Raw genomic sequence first — 24,723 nt, 5'->3', positions numbered from 1 at the left:
CAATGAGCGATGATTTGCATTACAGTGGCTTGGAAATACAATGACATTGAAAAAAGAGGCAAATCATTTGTAGGAAAACCGTTTGTCATCATTTTGATGTCGCCAGATTTACTTTATATGCATTATAACGTTAGGCTAAGATTGAGGTGAGTACACCCGATTTTAGCTAGCTAACGTTAACATTGTTAGCTATTTTTTATACGGTCCTTGCTAGCTAATGACAACATTGCAATCCATTTGATAATGATGACAAATTTGTTTGCCTACTTAAGCAATGTCATCATATTTCCAGGCCACTATAGTGTTATTTAGATGAAACAGTCGTTAGCCTCCATCTATCACGACTTGTGTGCACCACTTTGGCTCAGCCGGCAGAGGGCGGCTCGAGAATGTTCATAACAATGGCATGACGCGACGCAGTGATGGATGTGCAACCTATGTATAGCAATATTTGTTTTGCATTTTCATATTTCATGAATATACAGGGTCCACTTTGACCCAAGAGAACAATCCAGACTAAGAATTTGAAAAAGGAAATATCATAATGAATATGAGTATTATATGGACAGAGTGGGCCTGATCCTAGATCAGCACTCCTACTCTGATAGTGAATGCACTCTCTCCCTCATCCTTTCAATAACTTCAGATTGACCCCCTGGTCTATGATTAGTAGATGTGGGTGAGTGGATATACAGATCTGGGACTAGCCTAGCAATAGCAGCTCATCTCAACTATTGGCAAGGTTTTATTTGACATACAATCACCATGAGATATGATTTATTCTGCAGTCAACACTGAGGCCAGGAAGAATTCCACCAACCGAAGTAGGAAAAACGATTGAAACCATTTCCCTGTTTGACCACTAGATTCTATGGGTATTATGACTCATACTGTGGTACTCTGTAATACCTCCCCAGACGGTAGTCTCTTTAGACAGATCCTTACACGCCTGTATGTAAAGAACATACGTTTGGCATAGAGGAAAGGGCGGAGTTGGGACAGCCCACATTCCTACGTCACTTCATTATCCACTTGTTGCCCTAGGACAGGGTTTCCCAAACTCCCTCCCAGGCCCACCCATGGCTGCGGGGGAGCCAGGCCCAGCCAATCAGAATGAGTTTTCCCCCACAAAATGGTGTTATTACAGACATAAATACTCTTCAGCACTTCCCCACCCGGATGTGGAGGTCCTTGGCTGGCATGGTTACACATGGTCTGTGATTGTGAGGCCGGTTGGATGTGCTGCCAAATTCTCTAAAATGACATTGAAGGCGGCTTATGGTAGAGAAATTAACATTCCTGATGTCAGCATGCCAGTTGCCCACTCCCTCAAAACGTGAGACATCTGTGGCATTGTGTTGTGTGACAAAACTTCACATTTTAGTGGCCTTTTATTGTTCCCAGCACAAGGTGCACCCGTGTAATGATCATGCTGTTTAATCAACTTCTTGATATATCACACCTGTCAGGAAGATGGATTTTCTTGGCAAAGGAGAAATGCTCACTAACAGGGATGTAAACAAATTTGTGCACACCATTTGAGAAAAATACGTTTTTTGTGCATTTCTGGGATCATTTATTTCAGCTCATGAAACATGGGACCAGAGAGTTGTCTGTCTGGAGAGGATCCTCCCTGGAATATGTTTTCTTCCCTTTTCAAAGTTAACAATAGAGTCCATCACTAATCCCAGACGTAGTCACTGCTGTTGTCTAGGTCTGGTTTTCTGAGACTACCTGGATGGTGGCTTGCGCTCTACTCAATTAATACTTTAAATACCTTGGAGTACAAAGCAATAAGTTACTTTCCATCTCATAATCGTAACCAGTGGTGTAGGGGTGGGTATACTCACTTCTTAATCCCCACAATGAGTGTCAAGGTAGTGTAGTGGTGGTATACGCCGTATCAATTAATAAGGCTGATGGAACGGATCAGAATGTTTAGCTTAAAAATGTGACTATTATTTCTTCACATTTTAAGGGCAACAATGTACACACGGCAATATGCGTGAATGTACCAAAATGACATTTGCGGGTGTCTAAAATGTGCACTGCACATGCGAGCGGTTTCATGGAAAGATATGGAAATATCCGTTTGAAATGTTGAAAGATCTAAAGATGCAACAACTATCATAGGTGGCTAATATAACTAGGGTAATGCCTTTGGCTTCTAGACTATTAAATATAGTTTAAAGAAAACCATTACAACAGGATAACGCATATGAGTGAGTCTTTATAAAATTGCCTCCTCATTTCTAGGGTGGGATTTTGGCTTATGGGCTATTTTGAAGCAAGGTAAGACATGCCTCATAATAACAGGAACAATGCAGCGATGCTAATGATGGGCATATCCTGATTATTTGCATCAATCCAGTGGCCATTTGTTTTGCGAACTCAATCTCATGTGTTACAGATGCACAGCTAGGGAGTGTACATTATTTATGATAAGAGTTACCTGGAGAAAATCGGAGCTCTCTGAAATGAAAATGGATGGCCCATATATTTTAACTACACCCTCTCTGAACGCTTGAAAAAAACGAGTTACCATCCCCATTCCCAAAATATGAATTAAAACATTAAGTGGATAGGTGTCACGATTTCTACCGAAGGTAGCTCCTCTCCCTGTTCGGGCGGCGCTCGGCGTCGTTGGTCCACTAGCCATCACCGATCCCTTTTTCTTTTTCTGTTTGTTTTGTCTTTGGTTCTTTTTCACACCTGGTTTCATTTGCGTTAATTTCTGTGTGTATAATTGTAACCTGTTGCCTGCCTAAATTTGTGCGGGATTAGTATTTTATTGTGATGTGCTCGGTTAGATTATACCGTTATTTGTGTTCACGGATTCTGAAGCGTATGAGTGTCGGAACTTTGTTTGTTCCTCCTTGCGTTTGTACGGGTTCTTTGTTGTGGAGGGCGGTGTACCTTTTCGATTGTGCCATACCTGTGTTGGTGGACTTTCTTATTAAAACACGCTTCTCAGACATCCCTGCTCTCCTGTGCCTGATTTAGCAGACAACATGCCAACTGTTTACCCTCACTTCTAGGACTGTCCAGAACTGTTCTTCGTCCTGTAAGCATTACGTGGTAACGCATGAATTTTGGTAGCGTACAGGGCTGTGGGCTAGAAGGTTGTGGATTCACAGACTAACCTGGACAATAGAAGGGGTGGAAAGATCTCCTTTATAGTAAAAGCATTGCTTAAATCGTATTTGCGGGTATGAGAAGAAATAGCATTTTATACATTTTTCAGGCAATTCTATGTCATTTTAAAACTGGAGACCTTAACAGAATCAAGCAAGGGGGGAAGCCAATGACATCACAGATTCCCATCAGACTAACTCTGAATGCCCTACTCCTTGAAGTTTGAATTTGTATTAAAAAACAATATTTTGCACAAAAAAAATGTTTTACCCTTTAGTGTGTGTACTTTACTGTATTTATATATGGGATATCGCTTTTCAACAGTGAAAGTAAAATATAAAAATATCGCTGGAGAATGTCTTTCCTTTTTGCCATTTTCTTTCGTAAAAGGCAGGTTTATCCCATCAATTCGAGTCCCCTTTTAACTTAACAGCTCTTCACCAACACAGGGATAGGCTATTTAAAGAGTGCATGGTGGGTGGAGGAATTGACTGAATAATCTATGGATACTGTAGGATCTTAATTTGCTGCTGAGAATTTTCCTGCACAGCAAGAAATGCCAACTTGTAATGTATTTTAGGTTTTAAAAGGCTTATTTCAGACTTGATTTGCCATAAGAAAAACGTCACAAAACTGCGTCGCATAATAATTGCATGGATAGTGTTTAACATGATTTTTTGAAATACTACCTCATTGCTGTACCCCACACATTCAATTATCTGTAAGGTCCCTCAGTCGAGTAATGAATTTCAAACACAGACCAGGGAGGTTTTTCCAGTGCCTTACAAAGAAGGGCACCTATTGGTAAATGGGGAAAAAAACAGACATTGAATTTTGCTTTGAGCATGGTGAAGTTGTTCATTACACTTTGGATGGTGTATCAATACACCCAGTCACTACAAAGATACAGGAATCCTTCCTAACTCAGTTGCCAGAGAGGAAGGAAACTGCTCAGGGATTTCACCATGAGGCCAAACAGTTGCAGAGTTTAATGGCTTTGATAGGAGAAAATTGAGGATGGATCAACAACATTGTAGTTATTCCACAATACTAAGCTAGTTGACAGAGAAAAAAGAATGAAGCCTGTACAGAATACAAAATACACTGCTCAAAAAAATAAAGGGAACACTAAAATAACACATCCTAGATCTGAATGAATTATATATTTTTATTAAATACTTTTTTATTTACATAGTTGAATGTGCTGACAACAAAATCACACAAATTATCAATGGAAATCAAATTGATCAACCACATGGAGGTCTGGATTTGGAGTCATACTCAAAATTGAAGTGGAAAACCACACTACAGGTTGATCCAACTTTGATGTAATGTCCTTAAAACAAGTCAAAATGAGGCTCAGTAGTGTGTGTGGCCTCCACGTGCCTGTATGACCTCCCTACAACGCCTGGGCATGCTCCTGAATAGGTGGCGGATGGTCTCCTGAGGGATCTCCTCCCAGACCTGGACTAAAGCATCCGCCAACTCCTGGACAGTCTGTGGTGCAACGTGGCGTTGGTGGATGGAGCGAGACATGATGTCCCAGATGTGCTCAATTGGATTCAGGTCTGGGGAACAGGCGGGCCAGTCCATAGTATCAATACCTTTCTCTTGCAGGAACTGCTGACACACTCCAGCCACATGAGGTCTAGCATTGTCTTGCATTAGGAGGAACCCAGGGCCAACCGCAGCAGCATATGGTCTCACAAGGGGTCTGAGGATCTCATCTCGGTACCTAATGGCAGTCAGGCTACCTCTGGCGAGCACATGGAGGGATGTGCGACCCCCCAAAGAAATGCCACCCCACACCATGACTGACCCACCGCCAAACCGGTCATGCTGGAGGATGTTGCAGGCAGCAGAACGTTCTCCACGGCGTCTCCAGACTGTCACGTCTGTCACATGTGCTCAGTGTGAACCTACTTTCATCTGTGAAGAGCACAGGGCGCCAGTGGCGAATTTGCCAATCTTGGTGTTCTCTGGCAAATGCCAAACGTCCTGCACGGTGTTGGGCTGTAAGCACAACCCCCACCTGTGGATGTCGGGCCCTCACACCACCCTCATGGAGTCTGTTTCTGACCGTTTGAGCAGACACATGCACATTTGTGGCCTGCTGGAGGTCATTTTGCAGGGCTCTGGCTGTGGTCCTCCTGCTCCTCCTTGCACAAAGGCAGGTAGCGGTCCTGCTGCTGGGTTGTTGCCCTCCTACGGCCTCCTCCACGTCTCCTGATGTACTGGCCTGTCTCCTGGTAGCGCCTCCATGCTCTGGACACTACGCTGACAGACACAGCAAACCTTCTTGCCACAGCTCGCATTGATGTTCCATCCTGGATGAGCTGCACTACCTGAGCCACTTGTGTGGGTTGTAGACTCTGTCTCATGCTACCACTAGAGTGAAAGCACCGCCAGCATTCAAAAGTGACCAAAACATCAGCCAGGAAGCATAGGAACTGAGAAGTGGTCTGTGGTCACCACCTGCAGAACCACTCCTTTATTGGGGGTGTCTTGCTAATTGCCTATAATTTCCACCTGTTGTCTATTCCGTTTTCACAATAGCATGTGAAATTTATTGTCAATCAGTGTTGCTTCCTAAGTGGACAGTTTGATTTCACAGAAGGGTGATTGACTTGGAGTTACATTGTGTTGTTTAAGTGTTCCCTTTATTTTTTTTAGCAGTGAATATCGAAGAATGCATCCTGTTTGAAACAAGGCACTAAAGTAATACTGCAAAAAATGTGGCAAAGCAATGAACTTTTTGTCCTGAAAACAAAGTATTATGTTTAGGGAAAATCCAATACAACACATTACTGATGAACACTCTCCATATTTTTGAGCATAGTGGTGGCTGCGTCATGTTATGGGTATGCTTGTAATCATTAAGGACTGGGGAGTTTTTCTGGATAAAAAATAAACGAAATGGAGATAAGCACAGGCAAAATCCCAGAGGAAAATCTAGTTCAGCCCGCTTTCCATCAGACACTGGGCGATGAATTCACCTTTCAGCAGGACAATAACCTAAAACGCAAGGCCAAATTTAAAAAACACAAACCAATTTGACAGAGCTTCAAGAATTTTGAAAATAATAATGGGAAAGTGTTATACAATCCAGGTGTGGAAAGCTCTTAGAGACTTACCCAGAAAGACTCACAGCTGTAATCGCTGCCAAAGGTGCTTCTACAAAGTATTGACTCTGGGGTGTGAATACTTATTAGTATGTAAATATATCTTTTCAGTAATTCATTTTAAATAAATGTGCTAACATTTCTAAAAACATGTTTTCACTTTGTCATTATGGGATATTGAGTGTAGAATGGTCAGAAAGAACATAAATATAATCCATGTTTAATTCAGCCTGTAACACAACAAAATGTGGAATAAGTCAAGGGGTGTGAATACTTTCTGAAGGCACTGCATAGCCTAATAAGCAACTATTATTTTTTTCCTTCTTTTTTTTCCTTCTTTTTTTTGCAATTGTTTTTATTGGGTCACAAGAGCAATACAATCATCAAGACACATTACACCTTCCCATGCACTTAAGGAAATAATGAATGTCATGGATATATTGGAATTAGTTGATATATGGAGGCTTAAAAACCCTGACCTAGTGAGATATACAGTTGAAGTCGGAAGTTTACATACACTTAGGTTATTAAAACTCATTTTTCAACCACTCCACAAATTTCTTGTCAACAAACTGTAGTTTTGGCAAGTCGGTTAGGACATCTGCATGACACAAGTAATTTTTCCAACAATTGTTTACAGACAGATTATTTCACGTATAATTCACTGTATCACAATTCCAGTGGGTCAGAAGTTTGCATACACTAAGTTGACTGTGCCTTTAAACAGCTTGGAAAATTCCAGAAAATGATGTCATGGCTTTAGAAGCTTCTGATAGGCTAATTGACATAATTTGGAGGTGTATCTGTTAATGTATTTCAAGGCCTACCTTCAAACTCAGTGCCTCTTTACTTGACATCATGGGAAAATCAAAAGAAATCAGCAAGACCTCAGAAAAAAAAATAGACCTGGTTCATCCTTGAGAGCAATTTACAAACGCCTCAAGGTACCATGTTCATCTGTACAAACAATAGTACGCAAGTATAAACACCATGGGACCACGCAGCCGCCATACCACTCAGGAAGGAGACGCGTTCTGTCTCTTAGAGATGAACATACTTTGGTGCAAAAAGTGCAAATCATTCCCAGAACAACAGCAAAGGACCTTTTGAAGATGCTGGAGGAAACAGGTACAAAAGTATCTATATCCACAGTAAAACGAGTCCTATATCAACATAACCTTTTTTAGACATTTTAGTAAATGTATTCAAAATAAATTACTCATCTCATATGTATATACTGTACTCGATACCATCTACTGCATCTTGCTTATGCCGTTCTGTACCATCTCTCATTCATATATTTTTATGTACATATTCTTCATCCCTTTACACTTGTGTGTATAAGGTAGTTGTTGTGAATTGTTAGGTTAGATTACTTGTTGGTTATTACTGCGTTGTCAGAACTAGAAGCACAAGCATTTCGCTACACTCGCATTATCTGTCAACCATGTGTATGTGACAAATAAAATTTGATTTTGATTTGAGCATAGAATCATAGCATCTGGTAGGCTCGTGTCACTGTCGGAGAGCATAGCAGGATTTCTAATAAGCTTCCGGGTTAGAGTCCCGCTCCTTGAAAGTGGCAGCTCTAGCCTTTAGCTCAGTGCGGATGTTGCCTGTAATCCATGACTTCTGGTTGGGGTATGTATGTACTGTCACAGTCGGGACAACGTCATCAAAACACTTATTGATGAAACCAGTGACTGGTGTGGTGTACTCCTCAATGCCATCAGAAGAATCCCGGAACATATTCCAGTCTGTTATAGCAAAACAGTCCTGTAGTTTAGCATCTGCTTCATCTGACCACTTTTTTATTGACCGAGTCACTGGTGCTTCCTGCTTTAGTTTTTGCTTGTAAGCAAGAATCAGGAGGATAGAAGTATGGTCAGATTTGCCAAATGGAGGATGAGGGAGAACTTTGTATCCGTCTCTGTGTGTGGAATAAAGGTGGTCTTGAGGTTTTTTTTTCCCTCTGGTTGCACATTTAACATGCTGGTAAAACAGATGTAAGTTTCTCTGCATTAAAGTCCCCGGCCACTAGGAGTGCTGCCTCTGTATGAGAGTTTTCCTGTTTGCTTATGGCCGTGTACTGCTCATTGGGCTTAGTGCCACGATCGGTTTGTGGTGGTTGCATCACTGCCTGGTACGGCAATTTCTCGGCCTCTGAACTCAAGGCACTGCAGTGGGTAGTGCGTACGGCCCAGTACATCACTGGGGCTAAGCTGCCTGCCATTCAGGACCTCTACACCAGGCGGTGTCAGAGGAAGGCCCTAAAAATTGTCAAAGACCCCAGTCATAGACTGTTCTCTCTAGTACCGCATGGCAAGCGATACCGGAGTCTAGGACAAAAAGGCTTCTCAACAGTTTTTACTCCCAAGCCATAAGACTCCTGAACAGGTAATCAAATGGCTACCCGGACTATTTGCATTGCGTGCCCCCCCAACCCCTATTTTTTAGGCTGCTGCTACTCTCTGTTTATATATGCATAGTCACTTTAACCATACATTCATGTACATATTACCTCAATTGGGCCGACCAAAGAGTGCTCCCGCACATTGGCTAACCGGGCTATCTGCATTGTGTCCCGCCACCACCACCAGTCAACCCCTCTTTTACGCTACTGCTACTCTCTGTTCATCATATATGCATAGTCACTTTAACCATATCTACAAGTACATACTACCTCAATCGGGCTGACTAAGCGGTGTCTGTATGTAGCCTCGCTACTTTTATAGCTTCGCTACTGTATATAGCCTGTCTTTTTACTGTTGTTTTATTTCTTTACTACCTATTGTTCACCTAATACCTTGTTTTGCACTATTGGTTAGAGCCTGTAAGTAAGCATTTCACTGTGAAGTCTACTACACCTGTTGTATTTGGCGCACGTGACAAACTTTGATTTGATTTAATCTGGTTCAGGTTATTAATCAACCTACCAGGAGGGTGTTTACAAACACTACAGGAACAAGATCATCCAAACGTATTGATCACGTTTTTACTAATAGAACTTTGTTCTAAAGCTGTATCTGTACCCATTGGATGCAGTGATCACAATATAGTGGCTATTGTGTTTCCAGAAAAGCCCAAATTAAAAAAAGCTGGCCCTAAAATACAAAAGATCTTATTGTGACTCTTATGTGGAAAATATTTATTGGTCTGATGTGATTAATAAGGAGCATCCAAATGTTGCACTTGATGAATTCATACAAATTCTTCCAATTATTGATAAACGTGCACCTGTTAAGAAACTGACTGACAGAACTGTTAAGGCTCAATGGATTGATGAGGAATTGAACAACTGTATGGTAGAAAGAGATGGGCTAAAAGGAGTCGCTAATAAATCTGGCTTGCATTTCTGCCTGGCTGACTTACTGCAAATTGAGAAATAATGTAACAGAACTCAAAAAGCAGAGCAAACGGTATCATGGAGCCAAGATCAATGATATAACTGTCAATGAATTAATTATAGGAGAGACAAGACCAAGATGAGACTCTGGACAAGGCGGATACGGTATATTTGAGGCATTTTAATCTAGCATAGTAATATCTGGCAAACGTGCAGCACGGCTCCTATCGTCCACTCTTAGGGAGGTTTCGGAAAAAGAGGGCGTAACACATATTTGGGCAGTACATTTATACATTGAAATGACGTAGGTAGATTCTACTAGTCCTGGCTCCTGGTTGGTTGTTCGTAGGTGATAGACAGTCCTCTCCAGCCTGTTGTCTGTATCTCATTGGTTCTTGACAGAGTTCTTTGTCTTTGTAGCCCATCCCAAAGGGTTTGGAGCAATGTATATTCATGGGTTATCCGTGTGTTTAACAACAGTCCGTGAATGCGTTATATGTTATAATAATATGTTATTACAACATAACTTGGGAGTAATTTAAATGATGTTATTGGCAGAAAGACAAATTTGACTCCCCTCTTTCATCGAATCAGATGGCTTATTCATCACAAAACCATTTGATGTTGCCAATTATTATTTTAACGATTACTTCATTGGCAAAGTGGGCAAACTTAGGCAGGAAACGCCAACAACGAACAGTGAGCCATAGCACTGATGTACAAAAAAGCTAATAATTAAAGAAAAGCATTGCACGTTTGAATTTTGTAAAGTTAAAGTGTGAGAGAGAGGTGGACAAAGTATTCTTATCGATAAATAATGACAAACCTGCTGACATTGACAACTTAGATAGAAAGCTACTGGGGATGGTAGCTGACTCTATAGCCACTCCTATATGTCATATCTTTAATCTGAGCCTAGAGGAAAGTCTTCGTCCTCAGTCCTGGAGGGAAGCCAAAGTCATTCCGCTACCCAAGAGTGGTAAAGCAGCCTTTACTAGTTCTAACAGCAGACCTATCAGCTTGCTGCCAACTCTTAGCAAACAATTGGAAAAAATTGTTTTTGACCAAATACAATGCTACTTCTTTGTAAACAAATTAACAACAGACTTTCAGCATGCTTATAGAGAAGGGCACTCAACAAGTACTCCATTGGCACAAATGACTGATGATTGGTTGAAATAAATTGATAATAAGAAGATTGTGGTAGCTGTACTGTTAGATTTCAATGAACGGTGTGGCTGTTGACCAAGTTGAGGAGACTAGATTTGACCATGACAGTATACAATCTATCTGTTGTGACCACCATTTGCCACATTCAGTGTGACACATATCCTTCATGTAAAGTTGATCAGGCTGTTGATTGTGGCCTATGGAATACTGTCCCACTCCTCTTCAAAGGCTGTGTCGAAGTTGCTGGATGTTGGCGGGAACTAGAACACGCTGTCGTACTCGTCAATCCAGAGCATCCCAAACATGCTCAATTAGTGACATGTCTGGTGAGTATGCAGGCCATGGAATAACTGAGACATTTTCAGCTTCCAGGAATTGTGTACATATCCATGTGACATGAGGCCGTGCATTATCATGCTGAAACATGAGGTGATGGCGGCGGATGAATGGCACGACAATGGGCCTCAGGATCTCGTCACAGTTTCTCTGTGCATTCAAATTGCCATCGCAAAAATGCAGTTGCGTTCATTTGCCGAAGCTTGTTCGTGCCCACACCATAACCCCACCGCCACCATGGGGTACTCTGTTCACAAAGTTGACATCAGCAAACTGATCCCCCAGACAATGCCACACACGTGGTCTGCGGTTATGAGGCCGGTTGAACGTACTGCCAAATTATCTTAAACAATGTTGATTTATGGTAGAGAAATTAACATTAAATTCTGTGCCAACAGCCCTGATGGACATTCCTGCAGTCAGCATGCCAATTACACGCTCCCTCAAAACTCAAAACTGCACATTTTGGAGTGGCCTTTTATTGTTCCCAGCACAAGGTGCACCTGTATAATGATCATGCTATTTAATCAGCTTCTTGATAAACCATCCACCTGACAGGTGTGACATATCTTGGCAAATAATAAATGCTCACTAACATGGATGTAAACAAATGTGTGGACAAAATTTGAGAGAAATAAGCTTATTGTGCATATGGAACATTTCTGGGATATTTTATTTAATCTCATGAAACATGTGACCGACACTTTACATGTTGCATTTATATTTTTGTTTAGTGTTTGTTCAGTGTTTGTTGTTCTCTTTCAATTATTTGTTTTGATATGTCACATATGATATTGATATTCACCAGATACTTTACGTTGCTCGAAGGTGTGCAGTTGAGGTTACACTACTGAGTGCAGGTTTTTTAGCTTTGTGTTGTGTGACTTTACAGCGAGGATAGTTTTAGCTTAAGGTAAGAATTAGCTTTGCCTCTTTTTCTTCATTTTGTCTCCTGTGGTAGCTAGCATCAGACGGATAGCTGCTGCAAGGCTTAGCTAACTTGGCTAGCTCACCCAAGGCTAGCTATCCTACCAACTAGCTTTTTCTACCTGGAAGGGTAAAATTACTAGCTCGCTCTCTCGTTTAGCTCAATCCACTACAGTGTCACGTTGTCTAGACCGACCGTCCTAGCTTCACTGCTTATGGGTCAAGAGCCACGCTTTGGCTAACTTTGTTCTAACTAGCTAGGCTACTAGCCCACAAGGCGAATGATAGCTAACTTCACATTGTTAAAGGATTTGCTTCTCCGGCTAGCACTGTGCTAACTAGCTAGGCTACTAAGCCAAGTGGCGACCCCTGAATACGTTTCACTTTGTTCTCGGATTAGCTGTTTTTTTAGTCATGGAGCCTGCTAGCTCAGCCCAAGGGGCAACCATATCAGGCAAGGACATGCACCCCCTTGTGTGTCATCTGCCTCGGTCTTGAACATGTGGAAGCAGCGTTCGACGACACCTGGTCATGCATCCATTGTGGTAATTTTGCTGCTAACACTCTACACCAAAGACTGCACAGAGCAGTCCAACATGGTTTGTCTCCCACACTGCATTCAAGCAGGGAGACTAGCTCACAAACCCATCCCTCATGGACCGACATCATGTATGGCTATCCCGAGGACCTTCACCCACTTTTCCAGGGCTTGGAGGAGGGGAAAGGGGACCTCATCACCGACGAAGTTGATGGCAAGGGCAAGACCGACCTCCTCCAAGCAGTAGAGGAGAAAGAGGACTAGGAGGCGCAAGCTGTTACCTCTAGGCGCTCTTCCGTCCTTAGCGGGGCATCGATGGAGGATGACAGATATTCACTGATTTATGTATGCAAACGGGCAGCGACCACTCAATATTGAGTGGCCTGAACCTGTGGGAGGTGAAATCGCAGAGAGGGACTGTACGATGGGAGGAAACACCTCTCTTTCACCGTCTCAGGCAATTAATTCTCCTAGCTATCCCAGCTTGCGTGACGGAAGCCAAATGCATTTGGGACAAAACCTTGACTGGCAAGGTACAAACTATACTTTTTGCCAGCATTAATGTCAAGGACAACCACCCCAACCCCAGTGTCTTGTCAGTACAGGTACTTTTTGCCTTGATAAGACGGAGCGCTTCTCTGCGTCTATCTACCAAAGGGTCTACGTGTCTGCTAAACGTTCTGTACGGGTGTTGAACGTTATGTCCCTACTGCTGGCTTACCAGGCCGATTTGATGCTAGATGCATAATCTCTTAGCTATCGGGCAAGCCTAACCCAGAACCTTGGGAGGAGATCTGTGTCGTCACCTTCAAGCATCCAGGTGTGCCATTCAAGGCTGTGGCCATGCCATGAGCCTTGCAGCGGTAGGGGAGAGAGCATTGTGTCTCAACTTGTCCAGCCTGTTAGACATTGAGAAAGATTTCCTTGACTCTCTTGTTGAGCCGAAGGAACTATTTGGGCCGGCTGTCGCCGCCATTTGGCAGAAGTGTGAACTTTAAAAGAATTCTGCCTGCCCCGTAGACCTGGAAATCGTGGCTACCCGGCCTAACCCTCCACGAGCCAAGACTCCAGCAACATAGCGGGCATCGACCCCACAAACAGGGGCCGACAGTGCAGCCGCATCGAGGTCCCGCCCATTTGATTCCCCTACAGGGAAGAAGGGGCAACCGACTTGCTCCCAATCACGGGAGAAAGCGGTATGAGACAAAACTTCCCTTGTAACTCACCTCTAAAAAATAGCTGTTTGATGCCAACACAGAGAATAGAATACTTAGGCGTAATGTTGGATTATTTTTTACCAGGCAACACTCTTGGACGACCACATCACGACCACATCCCGACAGTGGCACTCCCTGTTCCACAGTGGGCCCTCGGTCACGTTCAACACGTGCCTCCGAGTGCTGAGGTTGATGAAGTCCACCATCGTAGTAGTACCTCTTGGCCTACTGAGGATGAAAGACGTCCAGTGCTAGGTGTTTGCCCAACGTCTGTGTACACGGCGTCACCTCGCATGTCCCTTAGCTCCCCGCCACTGGAAGAGGCATTCTGTCTTTGTTATTGGCACTCCCCTAGGAGTAGTGTGGACCCCACATCTTCACATTGCTCACATACTGTAAATTAACTTGAATTGTTCACAGTGTATTTTTTATATTTTTTTTACTGAAACTCTTCGGAATTGTCATGTTTTGATCAGAAAGGACAATAAGACATTACGGACAATCAACCACTGACTATTCATCAGGATTATTCTGTGGAGCAGACCTACTGTCCCTACGTGTGACTCATGTCCCGGGCCTACTGAACATGGGAGCAGACTTGTCCAGAGGGAGACTCCATCCCCAACTGGTGAAACAAATCTGAGATACAGTCAAGCATCTGTCCACGCACTGCCCGTTGTTCTTTGCGCTAGCAGGAAACCCGTGCTGGCACACACTTGGCCAAGCGGGTTCCATTATGCTTTCCCTCACCTCAGCCTCATACTCTCCACACTCTAGCCAGAGTGAGGGAAGAAGGCTTATCCCTCATCTTGGTAGCCCCATGATGGCAGGGCAAGCTCTGGATAGCGATCAGCCTTGACAACTCCCATTATACAGGGACTTGCTGACCCAAGCGAACTGAGATATTTTCCACCCTCTCCTGGACGCAATGGCCCTATGGCCCGTGAGAGGTTAAATCTCGATGCAATGGGCCTGCCTCTTGGAGTCATTGAGACTATCCAGAGTGCTAGGGGTCTTCCTACACTCACTGTATGGAAACTAGTGGTGCATTTTCTGAGAAGTGGTATTGGGCATCCCCTCATACTTTTATGAGATTTATGACGTCACTGCACCTTCATTGGTGCATACTGTACTCAGTGTCAGGGCCTCTGAGGGTTGATATGTGAGACTGCCTGGCTTCGGAGAGCATGTGCAATTCGGCAGTTGGGCATATTCCACTGTGAGATATTATCGAAACAAATAATTGAAAGATAACTTGAGTAAGACCGGTTCTCTGATATATCCCCACATTCCCCTACTGCAGTCCTCCTCAAATAGTGTGGCACGCCCTCCTGGGGGGGCTCGGAGCGATGCCAGGCGGGGCGCGTGTGACCCCTGGGGAACATGCTTTATTTTCTCCGCCAGAATAGTTTTTTTTTGCACCGAACAAGAGCACACAGCACAGAGCAGGAGATATGAAGTGCTGATAACAAACCCTTAAGAGACACCATGGAAAAATATTTAACAGGGATGAAAAGAAAGGCGGAGAGAGACGGAGATAATGAGACAAACGTAAGTCTCCCGAAAGCTAAGACGAGGAAATATGACGAAGCGTAGGTAGCGCTTGTCTTCACTGTGACTACGGTGGGAGACGAGGAGATATGATGAAGCGTATGTAGCGCTTGGCTTCACTGTGACTACGGTGGGGGACGAGGAAAGACCGGTATGTTTACTGTGTCTAAAAATGTTGGCAGCGGACAGCATGAAGCCAAATAAATGAAGGCGTCACTTAAAGACATTACACCCCAGTCACGCTGATAAGCCGCTTGAGTTTCTTCAGCGAAAACGTGCCGAATATTGCCAACAATCTTCCCGCTTTGTGAATGCTACTTCAGTAAACCAGCACTGTTAGCATCATATAAGGTGGCGTACCAAATTTCTCAGTGCAAAAAACCCCACTCCATAGCAGAGGAGCTGATACTGCCTGCAGCATTAGACCTGGTCTCTGTCATGCTGGATGACGCAAGTGCTGCAAAAATAAAAACTATCCCTCTGTCCAATGACACTGTCGCCAGACGTATAAATGACATTGCTAACGATCTTAAAGAACAGCTGGTAGATAAACTCAAAGACAAACGCTTTGCCTTACAGTTCGATGAAGCAACTGACAGCAACAAAGAATGTTTGTTTATCGATTATGTACGTTTAGACATGACAAACTCCCTGTGTGAGGATCTACTTTTTTGTAAATATGTCAGAGACAGAGCCACAGCTGAAGAGCTATTCAAAATGCTGGACTGCTTCCTGACTGAGAATGGGCTAAAGTGGGAACACTACATTTGTGTTTGCAGTGATGGTGCACAGACCATGGCAGGGATGAGAAAAGGACTTCGGGCACTCATCAAGAAGGCCTCACCTAATGCTGAGTGGACACACTGTGTTATACACGGAGAAGCACTGGCATCAAGGCACCTTTCCTCTGAATTAAGTGAGGTTATGACTGACATTGTAGGTGTAGTCAATTTTATAAAGACCAGACCACTAAAAACAAGTCTTCTCTGCTATCTGTGAGGAGATGGGAGCTGAACATCAAGCTGTGCTGATTCACACTGAAGCAAGGTGGCTGTCACGAGGAAAAGTCTTGTCCCGAGTTTTTGAGCTCAGAGAGCAAATAAGAATGTTTTCGGAGCAGGAGCACAAGTATGACCTCGCAGAAAAATTGAGTGATGAGAACTTCCTGGCAAAACTGGCCTACCTGAGTGACATATTTGGAAAGCTAAATTAACTAAATCTACAGCTTCAAGGGAAAGATACACATCTCCCTCAGGTCACAGACAAGATCAGCTCTTTCACTCGAAAGCTTGCAATGTAGGGCAGGCGACTTGATGAAGGAAATACTGATTCATTCGAGAACCTGCATGAATTTGTTGACACTACTGACTATGATGCCACCTCAGTGATTCCATATATTAAGGAGCATATTTCATCACTGATGGGATTCTTTAAAAAGTACTTCCCTGAAAACAGTTCCCATTATGACTGGGTGAGAGATCCTTTCAATGCACCAGCTCCAACTGGTTTCAGTTCTGCAGAGGAGGACCAGTTCATTGATATGATGTCTGACTCCACATTGAGACTGAGGTTCAGATCACAGACACTGATTTAATTCTGGCTGAGTGTAGAGAAGCAGTATCCACTCTTAGGGCAGAGGGCCATGGGCATTCTTCTTCCTTTTGCAACATCTTATCTTTGTGAGACTGGCTTCTCTGTTGTTGCTGCAATGTAGACCAAGTACAGGTCCCAGCTAAACATTGAGCAGGAGCTGAGAGTTGCAGTATCATGCTTCAAACCCCGCTTCGAAAAGCTGTGCTCTGCAAAACGTGCTCATTGTAGCCATTAATCCGGACTTCCTCATTCTAATTTTAAAAATTCAGCACAAATTGTTTTATTCATTTTTGTTTTATAGGTCAAAGTGTTTCATATATTGTGCTCCTGAGTTAATGTTGCTGATCAATTTGAATTTATTATTATTTATTGATTATATTTTATTTTTCAGTATCAAATGGTCAAAAAATGTTTACAGTTTAAATAAGGCTTGAGGTTTGTTTTTAAATTTCAGGCAAATTGATGCACTTTAAGTCATTTCTGTTAGACTAAATAACAATGTTAATAAAGTTATTCTTTGTAAGTTGATCTATATTTATTTTTTATTTTTTTGTTTTCTTTAATGTTAATAAGGATGCAATGTTATGCAGAGGTGTACTTATAACAATTTTATAGACACATTATACTATTTACAGACGCAGCGGAGTGTTGGGGGGCACAAAATGTTTACTTCTTACAGCACTGCCCTACTGTAAGAGAGTGAGGAAGTTCCGGCATGCTCGAGAATGATCCACAGGGCGGGCGAATGGCTCTTCAGTATGAGGGGAGGGGCTCCCTCATTCGCCAATCGACCTGTCTGTCTTCAACAGATGTCTGATTTTATTCTTCGAGCTACTTAGAGACTATGATGAATCCCACAGTGAGATATTTAATTCATAATATCAGAGAACCGGGGTTACCCAAGTAACCTTAAGTTTCAGTTTCAGTTAATAGTGGTCATAATGTGTGTGTGTGTGTGTGTGTGTGTGTGTGTGTGTGTGTGTGTGTGTGTGTGTGTGCGCGCGCGCGTGTGCGCGCGCACGTGTGTGCGCGCATGTGTGCGTGCATGTGTGTGAGAGTGTCAATTCAATGGTGTGTCATTATGGTAACTATGGATTTCACCATATTATCCTAACATCTCGCCCTTTTCATCAAACAACCATCCTTTATTTTGTTAGAGGCATGCCAAGGGACTGGGGTTTATATAGGAATGCTGAAACCACTCCAGAAGATCCACTGACAATCCCTATCTGTCTTATGTTATATCAGAACCAAACTACCTTACCAAAGAACACTGTCTGGGGGAGTGGGAAGGTTTTGATCAGGTTCTATAGGCTGACATGGGTCCCAGCCAGCAACCCAGGGCTGACAAGTAGTGGGGAAATGGGACGTGAAACGGTGGGCTCGTGAGTCATCCCAGCCCTGTCACTTCAAACGTTGGAGTGCTCAACCCGCTCCCGCCTCGCTACTCTGCCGCCAGATGGCCTATCGAGCAGGAGCAGGCAGGATGTGGGACCCGGAGACGCTAAATTGCTACCATTCACTTTTCTCTCCCCCTCAGTATCTAGAAACACAACTTTGACACTGATAAAGTGTGTGTCTGAAGCGTGAAGTGTGTATGGTCAAATTTAACCGTGTGTATAGTTGGGAGATGGTGATGGGATTTGATAAAGGTTTGGAATAGATTATAACCACATTACTTTCAGTGAGTTGGAGGCCTGCATTGTACAGGGTAGGTGTGTGTTGTAAAATAACTTAAATTATTCTTGTTCCTCTCCCTTCATTCCTCTTTTCCCCTGTCTTTCCCTTAATCTACCTTCCCCTGTTTAGAAAAAAAATTAATAACCTCTAGTCTAGCCTGTAAGCTCTACAATATTTGGCCCTGGGTGGATTTCGTGTGTGATGTCTCATTCCATGCGTTACAAATTTCAACCTCTTAGTTGTGCTCCAACATTGTGTATACACAACAACAAAATATGCTGGGTTAAAAACAACCCAGCGCTGGCTAAATAGTGGACAGAACACACGTTGGGTCACTTAGGTGGGTTATTGAGCGATGATCCACTGGGTCAGATCAGAAGACTGGAGGTGTGGTTTACAGATAATTATTTTTGGCCACCCATGAGAGTAAATTTTCCCACTTTATTATGATATTTAAATATTAATGTTAAATAAATGTATATTAAAATATCTGAAAGCTATGCCCCCAATAGGCCACGCCACCTGAAAATAACCTATGGATTACATTAAAAAAGACCAATCTGCTGTGTCACCCTAGCATGAAAAGTGAATAAAAACCTGACTTGTGGTTAAATTAACCTACGTTTGGGTAATCCAAAGGCATGGCCTATTGGGAGCGTGGCTTTCAGATAGTTATTTTTGGCCACCCATGAGAGGAAATGTAATTCATGTTCATCGTGTTAAGTTTGTACATTGCCAATTTTATTTCTCCTGTACTTTATTTGCGTATTATATATTTTAATATAAAAATTAATAACTTTATTTAATATTATAAGAAAGTAGTAGTAACTATCCGAAAGTTGGGATATGCTTTCGCAAGTGTTTCCCAAACTCGGTCCTCAGGACCCCAAGGGATGCATGTTTTGGTTTTTGCCCTAATACCACACAGCTGATTCAAATTATCAACACTTGATGATTAGATGAATCAGCTGTGCAAGGGCAAAACCTAAAACATGCACCCCTTGGGGTCATGAGGACTGAGCTTGGGAAACCCTGGCTTGGGCGTTTAAATAACTCACATTCTTGTATAAGCCCTTATTAAACCTACAAAAGTGTCAGTGCTCCACCTTAACATGGTTAACAATACAACAGAACCGATTAAGTGAATTGACATGTACTCTCACATGTGACCAAAAACAACTATCAGTTGGGTCACCTCCAGTCTTCTGATCTGACCTGGTGAATCGTAGTGCAATAACCCAGCATCAACAATCCAACTTAAATAAAACAATGGGTTGTTTGTGTTTGTGACCCAACTGACTGGGTCAAAATAACTCAACATGTGTTCTGTCCAATATCTACCCAAATTGGGTTGTTTTTCACCCAGCATTTTTTTGTTGTTGTTGAGTGTACGGGAGTAATTTATTTCACCCAAATCAACATACTTGTGTCTGTCTTGTGTTAAAAATATGTTTGAGGTAAGGTATCACGTTGCAGCAGTGTAGTCTTTTGTAGGCGATTTGGAACTGTTGATACGATTTTGTGGTATGATTAATTGATTTACACACACTTTTGCAATACCTGAAGTACAGCCTCACATTTATTTTTACTGCTCTAATTACGTTGGTAACCCGTTTATAATAGAAATAAGCACCTCGGGGGTTTGTGATATTTGGCCAATATACCAAGGCTAAGGGTCCTGCGTAAGGACAGACCTTAGACGTGGTGTATTGGCCATATACCACACCTCATCGGGTCTTATTGTTTAATAAATATAGTCATATGTGAATTAATAAGTTGTAATAAACTGTATGCTCAATGAATAAGTCATAAACGGTATGTGAAAAATACAGTAGGCGCGATCTGAAGACTTGTCGGTCTTGCAGGTGTTGCACAAAGAAATATGTATTTTCAACACACGGTGGCGACACAGCCAACCCTAATCAGAGCCAGATGGCTCGTGCAAGGCAAGCCGCACTAGGCATAGAAGTTTTGGAAGCGTGCGCTGAGAGCTCGAAGGAAAGTAGTGGGACTCCGGAGGAGAGAGGGAAAGAGAGAGAAAGAACTTCGTGCTTTACATTACACACAGACACGGGAGAAAGGACGACTGCGTGGACAGTTGTCATATACATTTTGTGCCTTTTTAATTTGTAAATCAACGTTTACACGTGCGTTTACGGTTGTAGTGGATGTAAAGGGATTAGAATAGAATCGGGGGAATGTATCCTGCTCGGGCAACAGTGACCGACCGTCTTCCGAGATGTCAACTCAACATTCTCCGGGCCATCATGCTACTCCAGGCCGTTCTAGAGATGACTGCGACCAGTAAGAATGTGACTTTTTATTACGGTGCTACAATGTAATGTCGCATCATCAGAAAAACACGAAACGTTTTATGGCATTAATGTTAATATTTTAAGCCATTAATACGGTGATATAAATCTAGTCTATTGGTCGCTAGCCTATATCAATCTATTCGATTGACGTGTCTGCAACAATTTGAATTTCCTCTTTTTAATTGTAATTTTTTTCGTGTATTTTTGGGGGGTGATTTTCAAATGGTTATATGGACTTTAAATACGTTTTCTTTGGCTTTAAAATAGGCTACTTGTTTAAACAAACGTGTTATAATTGATTAGGCTACATTAATAATAACATATCTTACTGTTACAACAAGAGCTAAATTATCTGTGGAAGGCGCTACATAATAAGCGTTCGAGTATTGTTCACCGCCAAGTCTTTTATATTTGAAACAAAGCCAGTTTAAACATTGATTTATAATCTCCAGTATTGAAAGACAAAGGGACTTCTCTTCTCAGGTGATGATGGAGGGGATAACCATCTCACTCCCAGCTGGAGGTCCATTGTGTGTGTCCCTCCATTTGTAATTAAATGTCATCTAAAGTGTAATCTATGTAATCCCAAAAGTAATTATTTATCACGAGAGTGCCTACTAGTAACTACTAGTACTATTAGTAATTATGCATAGTTCTAGAAAAGTCTGGAACTCACCTTTCTGGTAAAAAGTGTTATAAATTGCTGAGGTGTACTCATTTTTTAAGCACAAGCTCAAGTACAAGTACAAATATTATGAAAATATAAAAAAAATAAAAAAAAGAGGCAATAGGGCTTTCTAAATATATTAACAATCAAAATATAAACAAATTACTATAAGATTTCACCTTTCTTTATTCTGTAAAATAAAGATGGTGACTACAAAATTGGCACCATTTCACATAACTGATGACAGAGAATGTTCTGTCCTGCATCCTCGGAGTGATGCAGAGATGTCGTTCAAATGTCTGCACCCTTTTTCCAACTACAGTTTTAAGCATAATGTGATGTTGTCTCTCTGTGACCCAGAGAAAGTGGTTTTGTTAAAGTTTTACTCAATTATTTTGTATTTTTTCATGTTGAGAGCTATAAATCAATTTGAGAATATTGCAGCGAGATGGGACCACTTTTGCTGCACTGTAAAAAATGGCCTGTAAATTTTTACAGTAACTTACTGGCAGCACAGTAGCCAGTATGTAACTGTACATTTACAGTAAATTACTGGCAGCACAGAAGACAGTAAATTATGGTAGATTTACAGGACCTTTTAATTTGAACACAAATTGAACTGCATATTAACTGGAACTCCTGACTACAGGAACATACTCTATTTCTAGAATTGACATTGCATTATTGGAAGCACTGTGGTTAGTAAACTGTTAGATTTACAGTGCAGGGAGCTATGCATTTTATATAGGTATTTCAATATTATCAATACCTATTTTGTCATTTGTATTTCACTGGCCCGAACTACAATTAAAGTAGCCTATTTTGTAACAGTTTAATTATAATACATGTATTTTGTATTTTCTAATACAAATATATACTAGCAAGTAGCCCGCTTAACTACAACATTCTGGTAGCATAATCTTTTTACTTGCTATGACTGGCCTATTCTTGTTTACCTTAATTTAATTTAATGTAAGTAGCTCTGGATGTGAGCGTCTGCTAAATGACCAAAATGTAAATGTGAAAATGATCACTTCCAAAGCACACTGCGGCATATTATTCGATTGACCTCCGCCCCCAAACAAGGCCACATTTGATCCAAATACAAATAGTTTGAGGGTGGAGCTCATTAGAATAATACCCGGCAGTGGTGCTTTGCAAATGCACATTTTCAACATCCATATTTTGGTCATTTAGCAGACGCTCTTGTCCAGAGCGACTTACAGTCGGTGCATTCATCTAAGGTTGTTAAAAAAGAAACACACATATCACTGAGATAGCAAGTAAAACGTTGCCGTAACCATTACTGGGAATGTTGTTGTAGTTATTAAGGATGCATTGGTCTTCAAAAAATATCCTTCATTTGTTGCAAGAGACCTTTTTTATATTTCTTTGCCCATGTCTGGCTAGTGCAAAATAGTGATGTTATGTTTGATACTGGATCTCCGAGGCATGTGTCAAAATCGCTAAGCAGTATGCTGATGCCTGTATGACTTTATCAGAAGTGTTGTTGAACAACCACCTGATTGCTTTGGTGTGGGACGTCATCTATAATGAGGATGTTGCTCTAAATGTTTGTGACTGGCAGGTGCGGGAGAGTACACTATGTGAATCAAAGCCTCAAGTAGTGAACCTATTTTTTTTTACACAATTGGCTGGAAAACCTCAATGCTTCAGGAAGCTTTATTTCCTCATCCATGCAAAGTACTTTACAGTAATATTGATGGTAACGTGCTTCCTGTAAGTTACTGTAAAAAGCAGAGCAATGACACAGTGCAATACTGTAAGAAAGTAAATGCTACTGTAATTATGATATCTTACAGTGTTTTACTGTAAATACATGAGATTAGTGCAAGCAGTTTGGCTGTTAAGTATTTGTATATTACCTCATATTTATGAATATTTGGTGTTTCGTATCACTTGCAGAGGAATTAACAAAGGCTCCCAAACAGCTGTGAATATAGGGCAAAACACATCAAAAGGACACAGTTCAATAGTCAATCATCAACAGTTTAAGACCTGGTATCACGTTCTGTCCCCTAAATAATAAAAACATTTAGTGCACTACAACCACATATCAGTTCAATGGGTACAGCATTCTCATGAACGGGTGCAACAAATTTTGCCAATTACAAGGCACATCTCAAAATGTGTTAATGAGCCATCAATTCTTCCCCTCCCACAAAATGCCTATCATTTTTTATTTACAGAATGCTGCAGTAAATATACAGCAAAACAGCACTTTATTGTTAAATTGTAGTAAAATTACAGCAATCGCTTGCAGTGAATATGTAATTATGTCATACCAATTAATATTTAGCATTTTTATATCACTTGCACCTGTAGAGGGTTTAACAAAGGCTTTCATGAAGCTTCATTCCCCCATCACTACATTATGGTACTGTATTCTATGGGGTGGTATTGACTTACAGTAAATTACTGGTAACACAGTAGCCAGTAAGTTACTGTAGATTTACAGGAAGAATATTTTTAAATTGTATGGTACTGTATTCTGTGGGGTACATCATTTTCACTAATGGGTGCAACAAATATTGCCTCTTACAAGGCATGCATCCAAATGTGTTAATGAGACAGATAAAAACAATAAAAAAATACAGCAAAACAGGTTATACAATACTTTACTGTATAATTTTACAACAGTGTAGCAGAATGCCATTGAACCCCCATAATGCATTGCTATTTACAGTTCTCTAATATAGAATTACAGTAGCTAACTTGGAAAGGTTTGCTGTAAATTTACAGCAATTTGTTACAGTGCTGCATTCCCTAGGCCCTCCCTTTTGATATGCCATATCCCATGCAGGGCTCTGAGCTTCACAATCAGAATAAATCTAGCCTTTGTCTGGATAGGCTAGAAAAGTTGACATGTCACTCCCTATGCAAATGAGGTGTCAGATTTCACATTCTCCATCTCAGCTCCTCTTAGGCAGGTTCAGCTGAAAGGGGAGACTCTGCTATTTAGCTGAGTATACAGAAATGGATGTTGCGCCGTACAAAAAAAGACTGTTGGAACTGTTCTAGAACCGCCACTAGTCCCCTAAATAGGGGACATCAAATTGGTTTTAAAGCAAACTCAGTGGTACAGTACTGACTGATGCTGAGAGT

At 41.7% G+C, this 24,723-nt stretch overlaps 1 protein-coding gene across 1 annotated transcript in view; it reads left to right on the top strand.

Annotated features, from left to right (window-relative positions):
- The first annotated feature begins 20,604 nt into the window (after nucleotides 1–20,604).
- Nucleotides 20,605–24,723, top strand: part of LOC110521804 (inactive tyrosine-protein kinase transmembrane receptor ROR1) — a 196,080-nt gene continuing 191,961 nt past the window's right edge. The window contains exon 1 of the mRNA XM_021599678.2: nucleotides 20,605–20,919. Coding sequence (XP_021455353.1) covers nucleotides 20,814–20,919 — 106 coding nt within the window. The 5' untranslated portion in view covers nucleotides 20,605–20,813. The remainder of the gene's footprint in view (nucleotides 20,920–24,723) is intronic.

This window comes from Oncorhynchus mykiss, chromosome 30 (assembly GCF_013265735.2).
Source record: "Oncorhynchus mykiss isolate Arlee chromosome 30, USDA_OmykA_1.1, whole genome shotgun sequence".
Classification (NCBI taxonomy): Eukaryota; Metazoa; Chordata; class Actinopteri; order Salmoniformes; family Salmonidae; genus Oncorhynchus; species Oncorhynchus mykiss.
The sequence above is the reverse complement of the archived record's forward strand: the minus strand, read 5'-3'. Positions and strand labels throughout refer to the sequence as shown.